At 42.4% G+C, this 19,875-nt stretch overlaps 1 protein-coding gene across 2 annotated transcripts in view; it reads right to left on the bottom strand.

Annotated features, from left to right (window-relative positions):
- The window catches only part of LOC133129738 (arf-GAP with SH3 domain, ANK repeat and PH domain-containing protein 2-like), a 64,257-nt gene extending 50,353 nt beyond the window's left edge, over positions 1-13,904 (bottom strand). For both annotated transcript variants that reach the window (XM_061244014.1, XM_061244021.1), the window contains exon 1: positions 13,320-13,904. In XM_061244014.1, coding sequence (XP_061099998.1) covers positions 13,320-13,445 — 126 coding nt within the window. In that variant the 5' untranslated portion in view covers positions 13,446-13,904. The remainder of the gene's footprint in view (positions 1-13,319) is intronic.
- Positions 13,905-19,875: the final 5,971 nt, after the last annotated feature.

Genomic DNA, 19,875 nt, shown 5'->3' with positions numbered 1-19,875 from the left:
AGCAGCCTTTCGCTCTGCACTGAGCTGGCCGATGTGAAGCATTCCCGCACCGTAATCGCAACGGTAAATCTTCCAAACCGGCCCTCGTCCGGGCCACGGAGCTCGATAATGACCCTGCTGTGAGTGAGCGTGAGTGTGACCGGGAGCGAGACCGTGACCGCATGTGCGTGACCGTGTGAGCGCACATACGCAGCACCATGCCATTAAATAACCTTCGACGACTGGAAACCAATAAAACAACCGTGCGCCTTTACAAATTCATAGCCACAATGAATACCACCACCAATAAGCCTTAAACGGTGTCACTGGCTACACGCAGTGTTTTCTGTCACATCTGGCATGGTGCTATAGCTGTTCTTATTCAGATAAGAATTCATGGAAGGGGTTCTTTTGTACTAGTTTATGTTACAGGGTTCAGGGTATAATCCTGAGCAACGAGGCCCTCACGGAATTCAGAAGCTATAAAAACTTAGGGTTATCTAACAGTGTTCTGAAAAGAGATTAACCTGCCTTTTATACTTTGGCTTGAATACCTGCATTCAATACCTGGGGTTCATCCTGGGGGTGTATGTTTTCACAGTCATCAGACCCCCTCCCGCCTTCTCACCCTGCATTTGAACCCATTACATTACAGTCATTTAGCAGACACTCTTATCCAGAGCGACGTACAATAAAGTGCAAATCAGAACCAGGGACAAGTGCGTTGAAGAGCCTAGAGGAAAGTACAGTTCCAAGTCCCAGAGTGTTCACATAGATAAAAACTTGGAACCCTTGAAGAATAACTCAACTGTTCAAGTAGCATACCACGCTTGGCAACTAGAATACCCCAAATACATCAAAATAATTATACACAAGTGCAATTATAACCTATAGCATATGCATAGCTTACATGGCTAATTTTAACAGTAAGGTAGGGAGGGAAAGGTGCAGCCTGAAGAGGTGAGTTTTCAGTCTGCGCTGGAAAGTGGTCAAAGACTCTGACGTTCACAGGAAGGCCATTCCACTACTATGGGGCTAGAGTCAGTTTTTTAAACCATGAACGTGTCACATGTCACAGTGTGAGGTAGGTCACTCACTGCAGCGGAACCACCATTCTAGCACCGGAGCAATGCTGCAACACAGTGCACCTGGAGCGCATCTCTACCCCATTTTGGAATGCTCTTTGGGAGGTTGGGATGAATGCCTGACATTAGGCTAATACAGCGAGACCATTGCGATCCACACAGACTCACACAGGCTAGTAAACACAATTATAAATGAAAAAACATGAATCTGGCACTCACTCAACACACATTTACAGATAAATATTGTGTACTTCCAGATAGAAACATACATGTACATGAATAGCAAACACACCCACAGCCCTAACATACCCATACACCCATACACTTCACACAATGGTGCCCATGGCCCACTACACAGGGTCAGAGTTGACTGGCAGCCATGTGTCCTGCACAAACAGAATACTATTCAGAACAGGGAGCTTTCGCCGTTATGAAGACTGGTAAATGGTACTCATCTGCAGATTCTAACAGAACAGCTTCTTTAACACCTCCGTGTCATAATATTAATATGAAAATGAGAAACCAAGGAGCCAGCCAGCTGAGAGAATTAATCATGGAAAATCAGGTTACCAACTCGGGCTGGAAACACATGTTTATGCCAGAATTCCAAGTAGTCAGTAGAAAGTATCAGAACGTGACAGAAAAACGCTTGTGTAATCCGCCATGTTGATCTAGCAAATAACCAGTGAGCCCCAACACTGCCCACTTTATTAACAGAGTATGTTAATAAAGACCACACTTGCTTTCTCAGCTCAGTTTCCCTGTTAAAAAGGAAAACAGAAGGGTGGAAACATGAGATATGTATAATAAAATCAGTCTACTCTGCCACTTAAAAACCCAAATGCCTGTGCCCTGGGACCTTGTATGCGTGCCACAGAAAAAAAGGTTTTAGATCACAACGGTGAACACACCAGACCTGGGTCAAATACGTAATTGTTTTGGATTCAAATACTTTTCTGTGCTCGGTTGATCTTGCGTGGAGTCTCCACTTTTTGAGAGTATTTCATGGGTTCCAATACACCAGACAAGCTCAGTAAAGCGTAGAGAAGAGTATTTGAATTCTCTGAGTTTTTTTAATTACTTATTTGACCCAGAGCAAGAACAACATGCTCAGTGCGTGAGGCCCTTGTGCTCCTCAGTCTCAGAGCTCAAGCCTGTTTTCTTTCGTCGTCTGGACCACATCAGGGACACCTAGCAGAACCTGCTAATCCCAGGGTAAATGGAGAACATTAAACCTTCTTTAGAAGGAAACTAAAAGTCAAAGGAAGGCGAGAAGCTCTTCCAGTTCCCTGCACTGGCTGGCTTACATCAACGGACAGGTCTACTTCCTTTCAGGATAACCTCTAACACCACGGCAGTTATTCAAACAAGTGATCTCACTTCCCTCAGTGCGGTTGCTGTACAGGACAGTGCTTGACCATACATGTGGCCTTCCTGATTAACCCCATTTTAAAGGCACAGAGATTAAATAGCTGCCTCTTAAGAATTTTACATTTACATCTTTACATTTTAGTCATTTAGCAGACGCTTTTAATCCTAAGCGATTTATAAGTGCATAGGTTCTTCAACAAGTTAAAAACATCAAATCCATAACTAGCAAAACACACATGAACAGCTGCTCTAACAAAAAAACTATAGTCATCGTAAGTGCTTTTTACATTTTCTTTTTTTTTTTTATAACATAGGGTGCAGTTGAAAGTGGGATATTGAAAGTGGGGTGGGCTAAGGTATAGTCTGAAAAGGCATGAACGTGCAGCTCAACCACCTGGTGCACATAATGAGGGGACCACAAGCAGAGCAGAGCTGGCAGACTGGAGTGGTCTTGCTGGTATGTAGGGAGCAATTAAATATGAAGAACCTAAAGAATAGGTTCATATTAAGATTACAATAAACATTCTGCATTAACTGACAGTGACGCTTTGAACATAAATTGTTGCAATTGCGAAAATGTTACATGTGCATGAGTTCAATGTAAAAAGTAACCACACTTTCAAGTGGCATCAGCTTCTAGCATTAAAGGTAACCAGACAGGTCTATAGACGCCAAATCCCCAGTGTGTTTTAGTGTCCTTGATATGAGAACGGTTTATGGCTACAACTTGGGTGTGTGCTGCGGTACTAAAAAACAGCAGGGAGCCAATGAAAATTGCCCATTGGGCGGGGCTGAGGAAATTAGGACCACATGTATGGCTGATCTGGGTGACGTACAGCGAACTGTGTGGGCTGAGCCACTCTCTGAGCTGACATAATAAACCATGTCTTTGACTAGAACATAAAACCAAATGAAGAACTTGGCTTGGGCGCACTGTACATTTATAAACTTGCCAGGTATGCATGTGGGTAGTACATCAACACTGGCCCCTGTGGTGCACACTGGTTGTAAGTTACATCTAAAATAACTATGTACTTCAAACTACATCAGTGAACACATAGAAAAGGCACCAGACACCCTTCAGATAAAAGAACTCTTAGAGCTTCTTTAATGTGGCCTGGGTTCCCATGGTGGGCCATCCATCTTCAGTAACAGGCATGATGTAGAAAGGGTGAAACTGCAGCAGACTGGTTTACAGGCTTCATGGAGATGCTAAAAATGCAGCCCTGCTGAAAATAGAAGCACAGCTACCAACCCTCTCCCGGAGCCAAAAACATCCAAAACACTACAAACTGTGAGTTCATGTCTCGGGGTTTAATTAAATTCTAAAGATGGTCTAAAAAGCCTGCGGAATCTCGCTGGAGTAGTAGGAAACTAAAGACGAAACGCAGGAAATTAAAGGTGATGTGCTAATAGCTGCAAAGCTTCGCAGAGTAACGTATGGGACACATTTCTGCATCCCATTTCCTATAAAAGCCAAGGCATTACCCTAAAAAAGGACTAATGATATTGGTCATTACAAGATCATGCAACAAAAAAAAAACAAAAAAACAAAAAAAAGATTTAAAAAAAGATCATAATTAGTCGATGCACAGGTTAATTTATAGATGTATTTTATGAATCCCCCGCCTGTAGCTTACTCCTTGATTGATCAGAAAAATCCCCAGTAAAATTGATTAAACTCATCACTCATGTGTCGAAAAACTGGATCTATAATAGTGACATGGAAACCTCAAAAAGCCCTCAGATTTTCAAAGGAGGCAAAGATAAATAAATCAATGTAGGAGTTCATTAAGTAAGAGGTGCTGCTCGTGAGCGAACAATACCTTTAAAAAAACAGCTTGTCCCAAATGATTCGCTCTGGCTGCCATGACAACTGTTCTCACCAGTACTTGCGAAATGACAACGGGGAGAGGGGGGTCCCTGGCTTCCCCTGATCAATGACTCATGCCCTGTTATGGCCAATCCTGACTTCCCCCAATCAATGCTTCATGTGCCACCTAAACCTGACCTCTTCCAATCAATGCCTCACATTCAGCCAATTAAAGAGATTCACTTCCCCGCCCTTCTGACAGGATTCCGCTTACAACACCACCCTGCCCCCCCTCCACCCGCCTCTCCAGTGACCAGCAAAACGCTCCCCCCCCCCTTCCTTTCCTTAAAGGGGATTTGACTCCCCTTAATATGACTTCGGTTAATTTGCTTTTCACCTTTTTGATAAGCCAGACAAATCGACCTAGGGACATCGCAACCTAGCTGTTTCAAGATGGCTGCATCCTATAAGTGCTAGCAGCTGCAAACAAAGGCAACTTCATTTCTCTAGAAAATACAGGTCAATTTCTGATTTGAATGCAGGGCCATATCTTATCTAAGGTACAAAAAACTAAACCAAATGAACCAGAGTCATATTACCAAATGCTTGACTTCCCCTTAAAAGATCACAGTGGATAGAGTGTCCTTGTTTAGCTGTGATGCCTTTCAACAACATACAACACCCCACCCCCCAAGAGTCACAATCCAACAGCACAGTGTTATTACCCCCCAATTCCCCCATCTGTCAAAAGAGTTGCTAAGTGCTTTTGAAAACACTGAATCTTTTGAAGGTCAGTTCCTTTTGATATTACCTTAACCTTTTTTGAAAGACCATTCACACATAAATGATCCCAGGATACATCTTGTGGAAGAAATAAAACTCTTCAAGCCTCAAAAGTTTCTTGAGAGCTTGGGGGGGGGGGGAAGAGTATGGGCAACCATCTCATTCTACATTTAAACATATGTAGATTCATACCCAAAGATGTTTTGATGACATGTGGAGAGCATTATAGCTGTGGGCGGTAGCATCTTCAGTCAGGAATCAGTGAGTGCAGTCCATTGACGAGAACTGCCACATACAAGTTAGTATCTACTATTTATATACAGTACTATTCAAATGTATTGTTTCAGATATATTCAAACCAATTAGATACAATAGATATACTTGGCAGTCCAGAAAAGTCTTTCAGCTGTAAAGACAGATTCCCCCTCCCCCATGCCCCAATCCCACTCCCACGTTTATCTAACATGGCTTCCCACCGTCATGGGTGGAGGAACCAGTTAAACCAAAACAAAAGGACAAATGACAGCCATTAAAGGGTTAAACGCCTCAGAGAGCAAATGGCCCATAACCTTTCCCAAAACCAGCCAGAACAGATAAGGGTGGGCTCCTCATCTCCTGCTTTTGGTCCAACACCCTTCGGAGTAGGGGGAGGGGGGTGTAGGAGGGCTATACCATTTCACTTATGGTGAACACTAACCGCTAAAATGTCCTTATAGAAGGAAGGACCCGACCGTAGTTTCTGAGCTGAGGAGCCGTGAGAAAGTGAGCTGTAATCTATCAGCACCTGTTCAAACTCTCTCCCCTCCCACCTGTTCACATGTGCAGCTGTCCAGCGCACCCGGAACATTCTCGTGGCTAATGACAACAATGGCCACCGTGTCATCAGGGTGGGGACATGCCCGAAAGACAGGCGGGGGTCACATGCCGTCCACATAACCACATACCAGACAGTCAACGGTGTATCAGTCTTCCACACTGCCCCCATGCCCAGGTTTCTGTCTGTCACAGAGCTGGGTCAAATACTACTCGTTTTGGATTAAAATACTGTACTATGCTTTACTGAGCTTGTTGGGTGTATTAAAACCTATGAAATACTCTCAAAAACAGAGAACCCCACCTTCTGGTCCTCTTGGTTGTCTCAATTGAGTGGCAGGAGACAAGACTTCAGTTCACCGAGGTTTATTAACAGACGTCATCACCCCAGAGGCTCATACAAAAATGGCACAACAATATTCTAGTACGGAAAACAATACAATCTTCAGTCATCTCGTGATTGAACCAATAGTCAGTCTCCCCCATATCTCAGCCTCCCGTAGCAACAGGTATAGGGAATACTGAACTGGCAATGAAAGGCAGTTTCCATAGAAACATTAAGTGAGGGAATTGCTTCTTGCAGAACTTTCTAACAGAACTCTCCAGTTCAGACTGCCTAAAGACCCAAGCCGGCCAAGTTGGCCACATACACACACAGACACAGACACATAATCTGATAATGTCAGCTGTGTACAGTACAGTACATCTGACTCCCACTGGACTCATTTTCCGGCCACTGCCACACAGTGCCTAATACTGTAAAGAGATCTTCGGAATGCTGTGGAGATACCCTGAATATCTCCCAATAATCTCAGAGCAGCTGCCAGATACTACAAATTTCCGGAATTCCAATTATGAGCAAAATTGTATTGCGCCAGATTAAAATATCACGGATGGCAAAATTTTGGGATCCTGGACTGCCTTAACCAAGCTAAAAATATCCGGAACATTCGCCCAAATGGGAAAAGGAAAGTGGACTTGGCCCAGACACATGCGACCTGACCCCCCCCCCCCCCTGCCCCCCACTCTTAGACCCCCAACCCCCTCCAGACAGGGCACCCCAGCTGAACTAAGCTCAGGCCTGCCAGACTGCAGGAATGCTCCTTGTGAAAGAAAGGCCCGATTTGCCCAGTAACTCCAGCATGACGCACAAAGGGAGGGCCGTTTGCCTCTCACCACTGCTCCTCGACACAATAACACTAAAACGCTAACTTACCATTTGTTTTGTTACGGCTCCTGCCCCCACACTAGAATCTAACCGCCTGGCTAAAGACCATGTGGTTGCATTGGTCCGCCGTCATACGGCTTCCCGTAACGCTCTCCGAAGTGACTACCGAGCGGCTGAAAGATGGGTTTCCTCTCCAAAGTCTCAGAATGGGCGTTTAGCTTGACCCAATGCTGCCATCTCTTCGGTGACTTTTTATGTTTTTCTAATGTCATCATATGGTTGCAAAATACATGTTTTCACTCCCAGCAAACTGTATAAAAGTGTAAGGAACTGATAGCCTACTGCTTCTGTGAAGCGGATTTATCACTGAACAAGAGCTATTAGTGAATGAAACACAGAGCTGTTGCTAAAACACGTCGGTAAATCAGGTCTATTGATCTCTGCCCCCTTTACTCTTATGTCTGGGCCGAGGGAAGCCCTCAAGCTGAAACCCAAGGACAGCTGGTCGGAGTTAGTTGGACAGACAGCACTACATTATTGGCATTTGGCAGACGCTCTTATCCAGAGCGACGTACAGTTGATTAGACTAAGCAGGAGACAATCCTCCCCTGGAGCAATGCAGGGTTAAGGGCCTTGCCCAAGGGCCCAACGGCTGTGCGGATGTTATTGTGGCTACACCGGGATTCGAACCGCCGACCTTGCATCTCCCAGTCATTTACCTTAACCACTACGCTACAGGCCGCACTAGGTACTCCTGCTGTCTTGGTGGGGTCTCTGCGCATCAAATCACTTTCCAAGAGCTTATTTACGATCCTTAAGGGGGCTCCTTAAATAAACTGAAGTTAATTTTATGTTATGACTGTAAATTTGTAAATGGTAAAGCATAGGATTGTAGTGAAAATAGAATTTCTATGCTTTAAATATGAATTTGGTGACAACAATTGTCGCTCACATTGTAATACGTGCATTTGCCAAATTAATGTAATCCAATAATACAACAAAAGATACAAACATTTTTGCCTCGTAAAAAATTTTTTTCATGTACTGGGGTGTTCTCCTACATATTTACACAAACACTGTTATGATCTTCAGCTCACAAGTGAGAAATCTGTATACTAAGAGCTACCAGCGATGATGTCACACAGCAGAGGTGAGAACTATGAAAAGCGCAGTGGGACATGACATAGCTCAGTGTGGGTGTCAGCAAGATGGTATCACCACTCCCTGGAGCCTGGAGTTCTATCAAATGCAAAAGAGTTACAGAGCCATTTCACTGTCACTGCTCTTTGTAAAAATGACATTCATCTGAACCCAACATTTAGCGAGAGGGGCTAATGCTAGAAACAGAATTCTATTGAATACATTTCCTTTTCCTCAAAGTTGAGGCAACAATACATCTTTTTAAAGGAAAAGTTTAAAACCAGGTGAAGAGATCCTCCAACAAAATTTGACAACAATCTGAAACCTTTCCCATGGAGGATAATTTGGTGAAAGAAACCACTTTGCAATTCAATTCATTCCTAATCAAGCAAATAATCACCATGCACAAATGACATAACACCTCAGACTTTAGGTTGGATTTCTGGATTCTGTGCCTTTATTTAATCTGCCTAGTTATTACTCCTTAACACTGTGACACTGAATACTGTATTCTTGGTTAAAATATTACACTCCGTCCTTTGTAAGACTGAACCAGTCTTAGTGTATAGAGCTAATTGGCTGATGCAATTCTGTTCTATCCAATCATACCAGTTTATTTCCCCCACCAACAGCTTTTTGTATTTCCCTGAAAGGCTCTATCTGGTAACAAGCAAAATTAAGCTCTGCCCAATAATCGGCCATAGCTTCACCCAGAAAGAGAAAGAGTTCCTGTTGGCAGGGTATTCTTTACCTCATTATGCTACAGTGACTTGTGCCTCATTTGCTCGCAGTAGGGTATTTGTTGGTTGATGCTGCGCCTGCAGTCTTATTGCGCTAGCGTTGCAGTCCTCTGCTGAAGCAACTACAGCATTCAGCTGAGTGAAGGGAAGATGACTACATGCATTTCTGAGAAAGCACATTCACAGCCAAAACTAAGGGAGGACTAGACCTTGCCTCAGTATCAACTGCATAATCTGAACCATGTCAATACCAAATCGAATGGAGTCAACACTGAAGGACTGTCTGAGGGATCTCTTATTCGGATATTGTCATTTTATTATGTCTGTATACATGTAGAAACTCTACATTTTAACGACACTAAGATTCAGCTGAACTGAACTGCATCGCTGGTAATACAAACAGTACATTTGCATTGCAAATTATATATAAAGGAAAGCAAAATACCATCTCTCCCTCTCTCTTTCGTTCCCATGGCAGGTACAGGTACTTGTGAGTGTGTATGTTTGTGCTGAATTACAGTACATTGTGGGAATAGTTATTTCTACAAAAGCGGGATCAAGGTCTCCCCTTTGTAACTTGTGCTACTAGTGGGTACTGGAACAGATCTTGCAGCTTGGCCCATAATGATCGCTGGACAGATCTGTGATTAACTGCATTTCTCTCTGAATTAATCTCTCTGCCCAACAAGTTTTCTCCTCAGCATTAATCATTAGTTGCTGGACCGCCCATGATTCGTTCCACCCACCACAAAGATTTAATCAAAACCGCTGAGCTATTTATGGATGAATTGGATACATTGAAGTCCGATTTCTCAAGGAATTTGAAGGCAAATCACACAGCCGTCCTCAGTGATTTTTCAACCAGTGTTCTAACGTTATATCTTGGTCTCCATATGATTTTGAAATACAGTGCCAGCAGCCTTTGAACATGAACTGGTTTGAAACTACAAAATTATGTTCAAGAGCTATATTAATCCAGTCAAGTGTTTTCTCAGTGTCTAAAAGGCATAAAGCATAAAATTACAATTACTACACAGGAATTATTGCAGGGTGGCTCCTCTTGTTAAGCCAGTGTGCTAGTGCATGCATGAAACCATAGTCTGGTATCAAATCTAGATCATGCCAGGGAGGGGAGGATGTCACTTTGGCCATTACAGCATCTCCTTGGTCACTAGCAACCTCCCACTGGCAATTGGACACCCACAGCTGTTGAGCAGCACATGAACTGTCTGACTCCAACTTATATCTTTGTGAAGTACAGTATGATAAGAGGCGGCGGTGACTTAAAATGATTCAGACAACACATGCTTGTCCGCACTCACACACCACGCAAGACAGTGCAGTACTTTGCCAGAATGCTGCCGCTTGCCTAATTTACAACACCCACTTATCAAACTGAGAAAGCAGGATATAGACAAAATATTTACATCACAGTTCCAGTTCTGACTGCATTTTTATCCTGGTCTACATTAAATGTAATTTAATGAACATTTAACACATCTGACTCAGCAAAAAAAGAATATGTTTTCCCCAATATAATTTGATTTTTAAAAGGCATGTTTAGTTGGAACACAAATGTAGCTAATACAAATTAATGGTCATTGCCAGGCTTAGAGAATGTAAACTATAACCTTATATTTTCCATGAGTTTTATTTGTTCATATAATTATGTGTACATGATGACATTAATTGATGAAATCCAAACTTTGATGAACTGCAGCAGTTCTCCATATTTACTGTAATGTAGAGCTCATTGTTGACAGGGGCTGAATGTAGTTAAACCAAACGAACAGTGCATTTCCAAGGCTTCCTCCTCTTCCGGAACATTCCCTTCCATTCATTTCCACTACTGTGCACACCCCTCACTTCAAGCTACGGTGGGTTATCACATGCAGTATCAATTCACACTACGTCCCCAGAAAGGTTCAACCGATCATATCCTGACTATGTCTTTGAAGGTAAGTCACACAACAGTGGAGAATGCAGAGAAAGATACTGGGAATAAGTAACGCAACCATAAAATGAAACAATTTTTATGAATATCAACTCTTCAATTGACATTCAGAATGCAGCCTTGCATACTCACTCAAAATACAGTCATCATTACCATAGGTTGGCCTACTGTATAGGCTACACATAATCCAATAATCAGAAGCCAAGCAGCGTAACGTACACCGGGGCTGCAGCTCATGTCCCGTGCATGTAATTCAGACTGCGTAGGCAGCACTAATTCAGGGCAGCTGCCTCAACACAATATGTGGAAGTGTGGAAGCACTAGTTTCCAAAGTTGCGTTGTCTAATTGGGCCAACAGACGCGGGACTTTTCCTTCATAACAATCGGCCCTGTGTTTTCCACCACAGGCTAGAGAGGACGCAGCTATAAGAACCAGTCTGGCCACATATTTCCCCCGGCTCATCCCTGCTGCAAGTGATAGAGGATACTGAGTTTGGGGCTCCGGCCTGTGTCCGAGAAGCCAACCTAATTACTCATGAGAACCACAGGAGAGGTGTGACACCCGCTGGCCTGCATCCTACAAAATCACTTCCCAAATGTCTAGCATTCAAGGCAGCAAGCTTGACAATCTGGGAAATGACAAATTCAAAATGCCACCTTTCAGTTCCCATTGAATGTTGTGGACTGGTCAGCCTAAAACAGCAAGCAGGCTGACATTTCACACACAGTATGCCAAACCTCTACCAACAAGCCCTACAATGAACAGATGGCAAACTCATCTGGGTTGCAAGATAGCCTAGTTGTCCCAACATGGATTATTCTAACAATCCGTCAAACAAGGCAACAGATCACATTATTCCTGCGATAGGCACAGATTCTCTTGTGTAGAACTTGTGAAATACATTTCTGAAACTTATTAGCTGGAAAAGTTTGCCAATGTGGGTCAATGAGACCAAGTATATTATATTGCTAAATTCACTGCATATAATGGACAAACGAAAGTTGACAGGTCATGTGCAATGACAGGTAGATCCGATCACTAAAATATTGGCCAGTTCCCTCATCACTATGGATGAAACCAGTCAGCATCACTATCTACCTTCAGGACAAAAAAACCTTACGTACCAAAGTTAAACGCTGAATGAATTTCATTAGTTGCTATAAAATTGTCTCATGCTATCATGTGTGATACTGCCTCGTGATGAAGATAACGATAACATCCACAATACATATTATAAAGAACACTGACAGCACAGCATTATTAGAGATCTTCCCGAACTGATACGCTTATTAATGCTACATTTGAGAGTACAGCCCTATTGGGGAATCCCAGGGTACGTATGGCTGTAACATTTTTATTAGCATACATTTATGACAACATACAAAATTCCATTCCTCTCAACTATCGTTAGATGTGCACCTGAATAAATCAATAAAAGTTAAAAACCAACAGTAATTCATAGCCAGCTATGAACAAATAAACGTGTAAATAATATATATTGTAATGCGTTTTGGTTAAGTAACGTGAATGGGATTAATTTGTTTAGCACGTGAAACTACAACAAGAGTACCGGCTGGGATGTAGGGAAGCTATTTATATCTGACAGGGCGAGGCTCAACTCCCTGGAGCCGTCGGTCGGCAGAGAATGGATACAGGAGGCTAGACCTGTGTGGAAAGCGTTAATTGAACAAAACAGAAACATTTTGCTTGTGCAACAGCGCAAAATTGTAGAACTGTGTTCAATGTTGCGTCGAAAATACCACTACACTGTTATAAGTGATGGAGTCATTATCTGAAAGCCTTTGCAGATGCAACTGTGAAGACAAAGAGTGATGCGATATAGCTAGGCAGGTAGCCTACTCGCGAACTATCCCACTGTAGCCTATGGCATTTAGCTAGGAGCTAGCCTCTACACGAATGCTTGCCTTTGTAATCAAGGATAATAGTCTACGGTCCAAAGCGAACTACGGGAAGAAAATGAATGATTTCCAAACAGAAGTTTCTATTATGACCCTTGGTCAGGAAATATTATAGAACTTGTGTAGCTTGTTGTCTAAACATCGTATCCCACGTTAGCTATCAAACACGCCAGTTTATTAATCGGCTTCGATTTTGAGCATTTGAACGGTTTAAATGGTGAAGCAACTCTGCGATGTCAACAAAGGACAGTTTCCCTCTGGTTTGCAGTGATGCGGTAGCCTATAGTGAGTGGAGCAATGGGTTCAGGGTATAAACCTGTTAATGTAAACGACTTCTCACAAAAAAAAAACTCACCGGCAAAATATAGCAGGTAGCTCCCACCTATCAATCTAGCTACGGAGATGCGCATTATGAATCGATCGGCACACTTGTTTGATATACTAGGCTACGCTCTTTTAGTCGACTAGTTTACAACCAAAGCAGCAAGGGGTAATGCAGATATTATAAAGGAACTGACTGGATTTCCATTGTGTTATTCGGAACGAAACTCACCTCTTCCAAACCAGCCACTGTGTTTCTACAGTGAGACATACGGGTGGTGAAGTTTGAGGCAGTGGGTGCTTTATAATCTTCATTAGTCTCTGCCACGAATTCCGACACTGTAATCTGGTCAGGCATCTTAAAAACTCCCTTTTAAAATTAATTCACAGTATGTTCCTTGAATGCTTCGTTTTCTGCTTTAGAATACGTTGACACCAGGTTGAGAAAAGTTCAGAATTGAACACTATGATGAAATCGTTCCAAGATCATTGCTGGATACGCACTGTTCCTACCAAACTGCCGGAATAAAAATACGGAATAATCTACCAATTCCCAGTGAGTAGGAGCCTAGTCAGTTCGTTTCTATTAGTGCGGTTCTCCCGTTTCTGCTGCAAGAATACAGCACTGTACTCTCTCCTTCAACTTGGAGGATCGCATCCAAACTACTGTAACGTCCGGAGTGATGAGGATTTCCTTCCCCAATGTTTTCTTTTTTCCGAGGCGTTCGGGATCTCTTCTCTTGTTTTGGGCGCCGTGCAATGCGTTTAAATGGGCTATATAAAGTTCGCAGCCATGAGAAACAAGAGATTTCAATGGAAGCGCATAAACTGACAAAGTAAAACTGGAGGGGGGATTCAATGGACAAGCCATTAGCCAATGGGAAAACGCAGTCAGATTCGGTCCAATTGGAGTTTGTGTAAGGCGTGGCCTCTTTTCAGAACGCCGAGTGTCTATTTTTAAGGTGGAATTGTAGTTAAGAAACCTCTGAAATAACTACAATCGCGTGTATCACACTTTGCAATAAATTGTTTTGCGCTTTGCCAAAAATACATTCTTCGTGAACATAATGCGCTCCGGTCATATTGATTCGCCACAGGACAGAAGTAGGGGAAACATCATCGACGGAAAAACGGAGTAAATCCATTGATTCCATGCGTCATCCATGCATCACTCACACACCTATGGTAAAATTACAATATGGCAGCTAGAAAAGTTCAGCCTAGCCTAACTTGGTACTGGCAGATGTCATATCCATAGTCCATCCAGACCTTTTGCCTGTTTATATATACAACTTTTTCTGTCTCACAAGCTCCCAATAAATCTATAAACACAGTTCTGCCATCTGATCATCAGAGACAACACACACACACACACACACACACACACACACACACACACACACACACACACACACACACACACACACACAACTAAGCCCTCAACAAGTGGGGTTTTAAGAGCTTAAAGAGTTCCAGCTTTAGTCCAGCTGAGATAACATCTACAATAAGGTGCTTTTGAGTGAACATGCACCTTTTCTTGGGATGTCAATTTAATGAAGTTGAATCCCAGTTTAATCCTTTGCACACATGGCTAGGGAGAGCAAACCCGGAGACAGGAGTTTATCTGACTGGGATTCCCAAACAAATACCAACTGATTCCATTCTTTCCAAAAAAACAAAAAACAATTTTATCTGGCTAAAAGGGGTCTTCATCTGCTTTTATAAGGTTTATTTAGCATTCAATATTTATTCAAGCATAATCATGTCTCTGTGGCAAATGCATGCCTGAGTAGTTACCCAATGCTTAGAATGCATCCCCATAGAACCGGAAAAGGTTTTTTTCCTGAAGTCTCTGTTTCAGTGTTGTTCTGTTATGTGCTATTATTTGGTTGGCATTCTGTGTCAGTAGCAGATTTCTAAATTACATCATTAGTTGTCACTTGTACATATGTAAACATATTTATTTATTTTTGTTTGCATATTTATTTGTTAGTTCACAACTAGAGTTGTCCCACTGATAATGCTGCAGCTCCACGATCTCAATTCCTAGGGCAATGGCTGTCTGTGCTTTTGATGGTTTTTGTAGCAGACTCGTCAAATTAATACTTTGTGAAAGCAAGGAGCAGACCTCAGATCTTTCAAGTCATGGAAAGCCCATAGAACTTTAATACTCTATATCACCACTCTGTTTCCTTTAGATCCATCCCCTTTGATATAGCTCATATGGCGACCAGATGCCTGAGAGCCCAGATACCCACGCCAGTTTCTTCTGTTTATTGGAAAACACATTCAAAAGCAGTGGTCTCATTCAATGTTGTAGAGGAGCATGTGTATGCTGGTTTTTATTCCAGCCTCAGATCTTGATTAGATAATTAGTTCAATTATTTGCTCATTTAGGGCTGTAGATTTGCACATCATTTATATTCAGTGTAATATGTTATTTGTGTGTTATCTAAATAACAACTGTTCTTTGTTCTTGGCTGAAGTAACTTGACTCAATTAAGGCAGTATTAATTGGTTGGAATGAAAACCTGCATACATGGGCATTCTTTTGTTTTGAAATGTCAGAAAATGGCAATTCAGGTCCTGCATCACTCAGAGATTAGATTACAGTAAAATGGGGGACACTGGAAGAGTCCTCGGCTGTCATTTATGCACATCAAGAAATGTACTGTAGCTAAAATATAAGATGGCTTCAAAAGTAATTAAGGACAGAAGTTGGTGTGAAAACCATAAATGGATACATGCCTTGTCGTCATATGATGACTTGGCCATGGAGGCTGCCTTTTGTTGTCTTTAGGGGATAAAGAGTAAACACAACATATTTCTATTTGATTCTGTATTCATTGAAATATTAAAATGTTAGAGAACAGATTTTCATTTGATTGGACAGTGTTGTGTGTGTGTGTGTGCGTGCGTGTGTGTGTATGTGTGTGTGTTAGTACATATATGAAATTGTTCTTGTGCATCTAAACAGAGGTCTGTGACTTGGGGGGACGACAGCAACATTGTGCAGAGAACAATGGGAAGTAGGAAAAGCCTTGTTTGTGTTTTTTAGAAATGTATGGTAGGAAATGATATACTGTATATTCTAAATATCTGATGAAGTGCTTGAATGACTAGTCACTATTCATCATGCATAAATATGCAGATCATTTTGTGTTGTATCATACTGTGACAGGGTAAGATTTAATGTAGGTTTCAAGACATTTTAATCAGCCTAGTTGCCACCAATTTAAGCAATTAAAAACATCCTATTTTCAGACTGAACTGATGCCAGACAAGAATTAAAATGGTAATTGGAAGGATTAATAGCTCGCTATCTTTTTTTACAAAGAGTAAAAAATGTTTACAAAGAGCATTAAATATTGTATAATTAGTTATATGTTTATTACCATGAAAATGAAGGCTTACTTCACTTATCCAGAAAGTACAGTACAGCATATGTTTTCAGATAGTTATAAACCATTTTGTGTATTTTAATAGGGGGGGGGGCAAGAGAGGAGGAATAAAGTGGCCTCATTTTGGGGTGCCTTTTTTGAAGAATGTCCCACGCCTGGATATCTGGGTGCTCAGATGAGTGATTCACTTGGTTCCTGGATCTGTTTTGCCTGGCCTTTTGTGATGAAAAATCTGCTGACGTTTACCGGTTCATTCAACCTCGGTGGGACAGACATTGTTATAAATAGAGTTGCAGCAGCAGTCTGCCGAGCCCCGGGCGGGCTGTAAATCACAGCCTCTGCTCTCTTTTACATCCTCCGGCCTTGTAGTTCCACAGCGCTTTCACTGCCAAGTTGCCAAGTTTAAACGCAAAGATGACAAACTGTCTCCGCTGAGGGGCTTTCATCGACATCAAACGAAACACTTGTCCAGTCTGCCTATTAAAATTCACAGACAGAATTGAGTTTCTCCATGTGAAATAAGTACGCCAATTATCAATATGGGGATTCAAAAATGTTTTATTGTTGCTTGTTACCAAGACACAAACAGCTCGTGATAATGAATGGAACTCAATGCGTTGCCAATACAATTTGCAGTCAATATGCCTAATGAACTGAGAGAATGCCTGTTTCAGAGTCAGCAGAAATGTGGAGCCCTGACATTTGAATTAATTAATAACACTGAGTAGCTGCCAAACTCCATTAGTGGATCTCTCTTATGCTGTGTTGGGCAAGTGCTTAAAATATGGTCTTCTAAAGAAGGAACATGCTGTGATTTATTTATTTATGGAAATGTCTTGCAAATATTTAATCATGATAAATATTCAACTGAAGACCTTGAATGAAATACATTCCTGATTGGAGAAACAGGCATATCTTTTTTTGAAATATTGAATATTAGGTTAATAAATATTTGTAAAATGTGTAGTTTAGGTTGAGGGTCAAAAAGGAATGTGTAATACTAAAAGAGCAAACGAAAAATAATATTTGTGAGGACATGGATTTTGGAGTAGTGCAATTGTGCATTAGGGACATTCCTTCTCTTCCTTGTTGTTATTTATGTAGTTTTGAATTTGTGCTACTGTATATACGTGCACAAACACACTCATAACACACGCACATAAACATGAGGATATAATCCCAATGCACATTGTTGTATATTTTGATGTCCAGATTAGGACCATTTACAGTGGGTGTTCTGGTAGAATCCTTAAACTGACCAAGAAAACAAAGTATCTGCTTCCAGTCAAATCACACAGCTCTTCTGTATGCAGAACTGAATAGATCATAGGAGAGGACTGCTGATGATGTAATACTGGTGAATTAACTGGTCCAATTTGACAAAATATTAATTTTAATACAAAAACATATGAAATTCAATGGATCTTATTATGTCTAATCTCTTTCTAATACATTCAGGTATTTTTCTCTTCTCCTTATCCGTACATTGTCTAATTCATTATTCAAAATCTGTGACCACCAGAATTTAAGTAATCCTCAAATTTGGAACAGATTCGTTTTAGAGAAGGGTAAGATAAGAGTACCGTTCATGCCAACATTGTCTCAAGGAAACTTACCCATCTTATGAGTGCAAAGGTGTTGGTAACACAGCCACTGAACCGCATGGTGAGCAGCTACATTGACCCTATAGAAATAGTTGCGTTGTGTCACCAGTCCCAAACGGGAAGCATTTGTGTGCACCAGTTCCCAATGGAACCCCAAGGGAATGCACTGGCTCGATATATGCACTCATGTACCCCCCCATGTTTTTGAGCCACTTGGGGTCCAAGTGTAGACCGCTCAGCTACTCCTTCATGGGATGCATGGAGTGAAGGCCCAATGGTATTGCTGCTGATGCCGTAGATGTCAGCATACGGAGCAGTCGGAGGAATAGACTAAGCTGAACACTGTGTGCCTCTGAAAAAGAGAGATCAGGTGCAGTATGGCCTCGATACATCCTTGGGACAGGGAAGCTCTCATAAGCTGAGAGTTTGGTGTCCTCCCCAGGAAAACTATTTGTTGACAGTGTGAGGGAACTCATAAATCATTGTCAGGCCCAATTGGCCCCATGAGCGTGCAATTGCTGCATCCTGCACCACTCGTCCTCTGGTTGGGGACAATCAACCAGTCACCAAGATGTGGCAGGATTGTTACTGATCTGGCTTGTAACGGTGCAAGGGCTGCTGCCAGGAAGGCAAATGCAGACACGTTTTGTGATGAATGGCAATGGGAACATGAAAACATACCTCCTCTAGCCCTATAGATGAGAACCAGTCCCCCTGTGTGACACTGTGGAGCATGTCCCCTGTGTGTAGCATATGAAATAGCAGGACTTTTAGGAACTTCTCCAAACCTCTCAGATCAAGGATGGGACAAAACCTGCCTCCCATTCTTGGATTTGAAAAGTATAATGAGTAGAACCCCCTGTTGTGGGTGAGGCTCTACTCATTCTATGGCATCCTTCTCCAGGAGGGATGTAACCCCCTGGGTGAGGGTCAGAGATTGCCTCCATGGAATTGTTGACCACAGAAATTGTGATCCATTGTATCTTTGAGGCTGGTGTCCAAATTGTGGATGGTACCCCTGGTTCAGTGTAGCCACCACCCAGGGATCTGTGGTTTGAGATGCCCAGTAACTCAAGTGATGCTGGGCGAACCAACCGCCAGCCAGTTGCATGGCATCAGGACCCAACCGGCCTGGAGGGGGCAACACCCTAGAGGACCCAGAGTGTGGCGACAGGACTCCCGGAAAGCAGTCTGACCTGACAGTGTCCATTAGTTTGCGCTGTAAAGTGCTGGGTCCTTACACACCTGGATGAGCAGGTGTGTAAGAATGCCTCGTCATCGCTCAGAAGGACCGCCTTGCCCAGATACAGGTGCTGACCTTCTCTGCAAATCAGCATGGTCTATGTGCATGCTGTGCTCTAGCTGGAACCAAGTGAAGAATCTTGCAGTGCCTCTGACAAGGGGGGAATGAGACCAGACCTGGTGATGAGCCAGTGTCATGGTTGACATAACATACCAAGTTGCCTTGACATAACAGCAAATGCCTGTAGCGACGCATCAATTAGCATCTGAGCTGTTGCATAACCTGATTCCCATAGAGTGTAATAAAGCCAGAATAAGATGGCACATAGACTTGCCTATATGGCTACTATGTCATTGTCTGGTCATGCATGGTGTGTCAGACAACTCTCTGAGGTGGTCCACACCAAGGCATGCAGGGCACCAATCATGACCATCCGCTGCCTGCAGGGTGCAACAGTGGGAGTTTGCCATACTGCAGCAGTGGCACAGTGGTAAAACGACTAATTTACCTAGTCAATCTGCCCTTAGTCTTTGATCAGCA

This window comes from Conger conger, chromosome 1 (assembly GCF_963514075.1).
Source record: "Conger conger chromosome 1, fConCon1.1, whole genome shotgun sequence".
Classification (NCBI taxonomy): Eukaryota; Metazoa; Chordata; class Actinopteri; order Anguilliformes; family Congridae; genus Conger; species Conger conger.
Note: the sequence above shows the minus strand (reverse complement) of the source record. Positions and strands in the feature narration are given on the sequence as shown.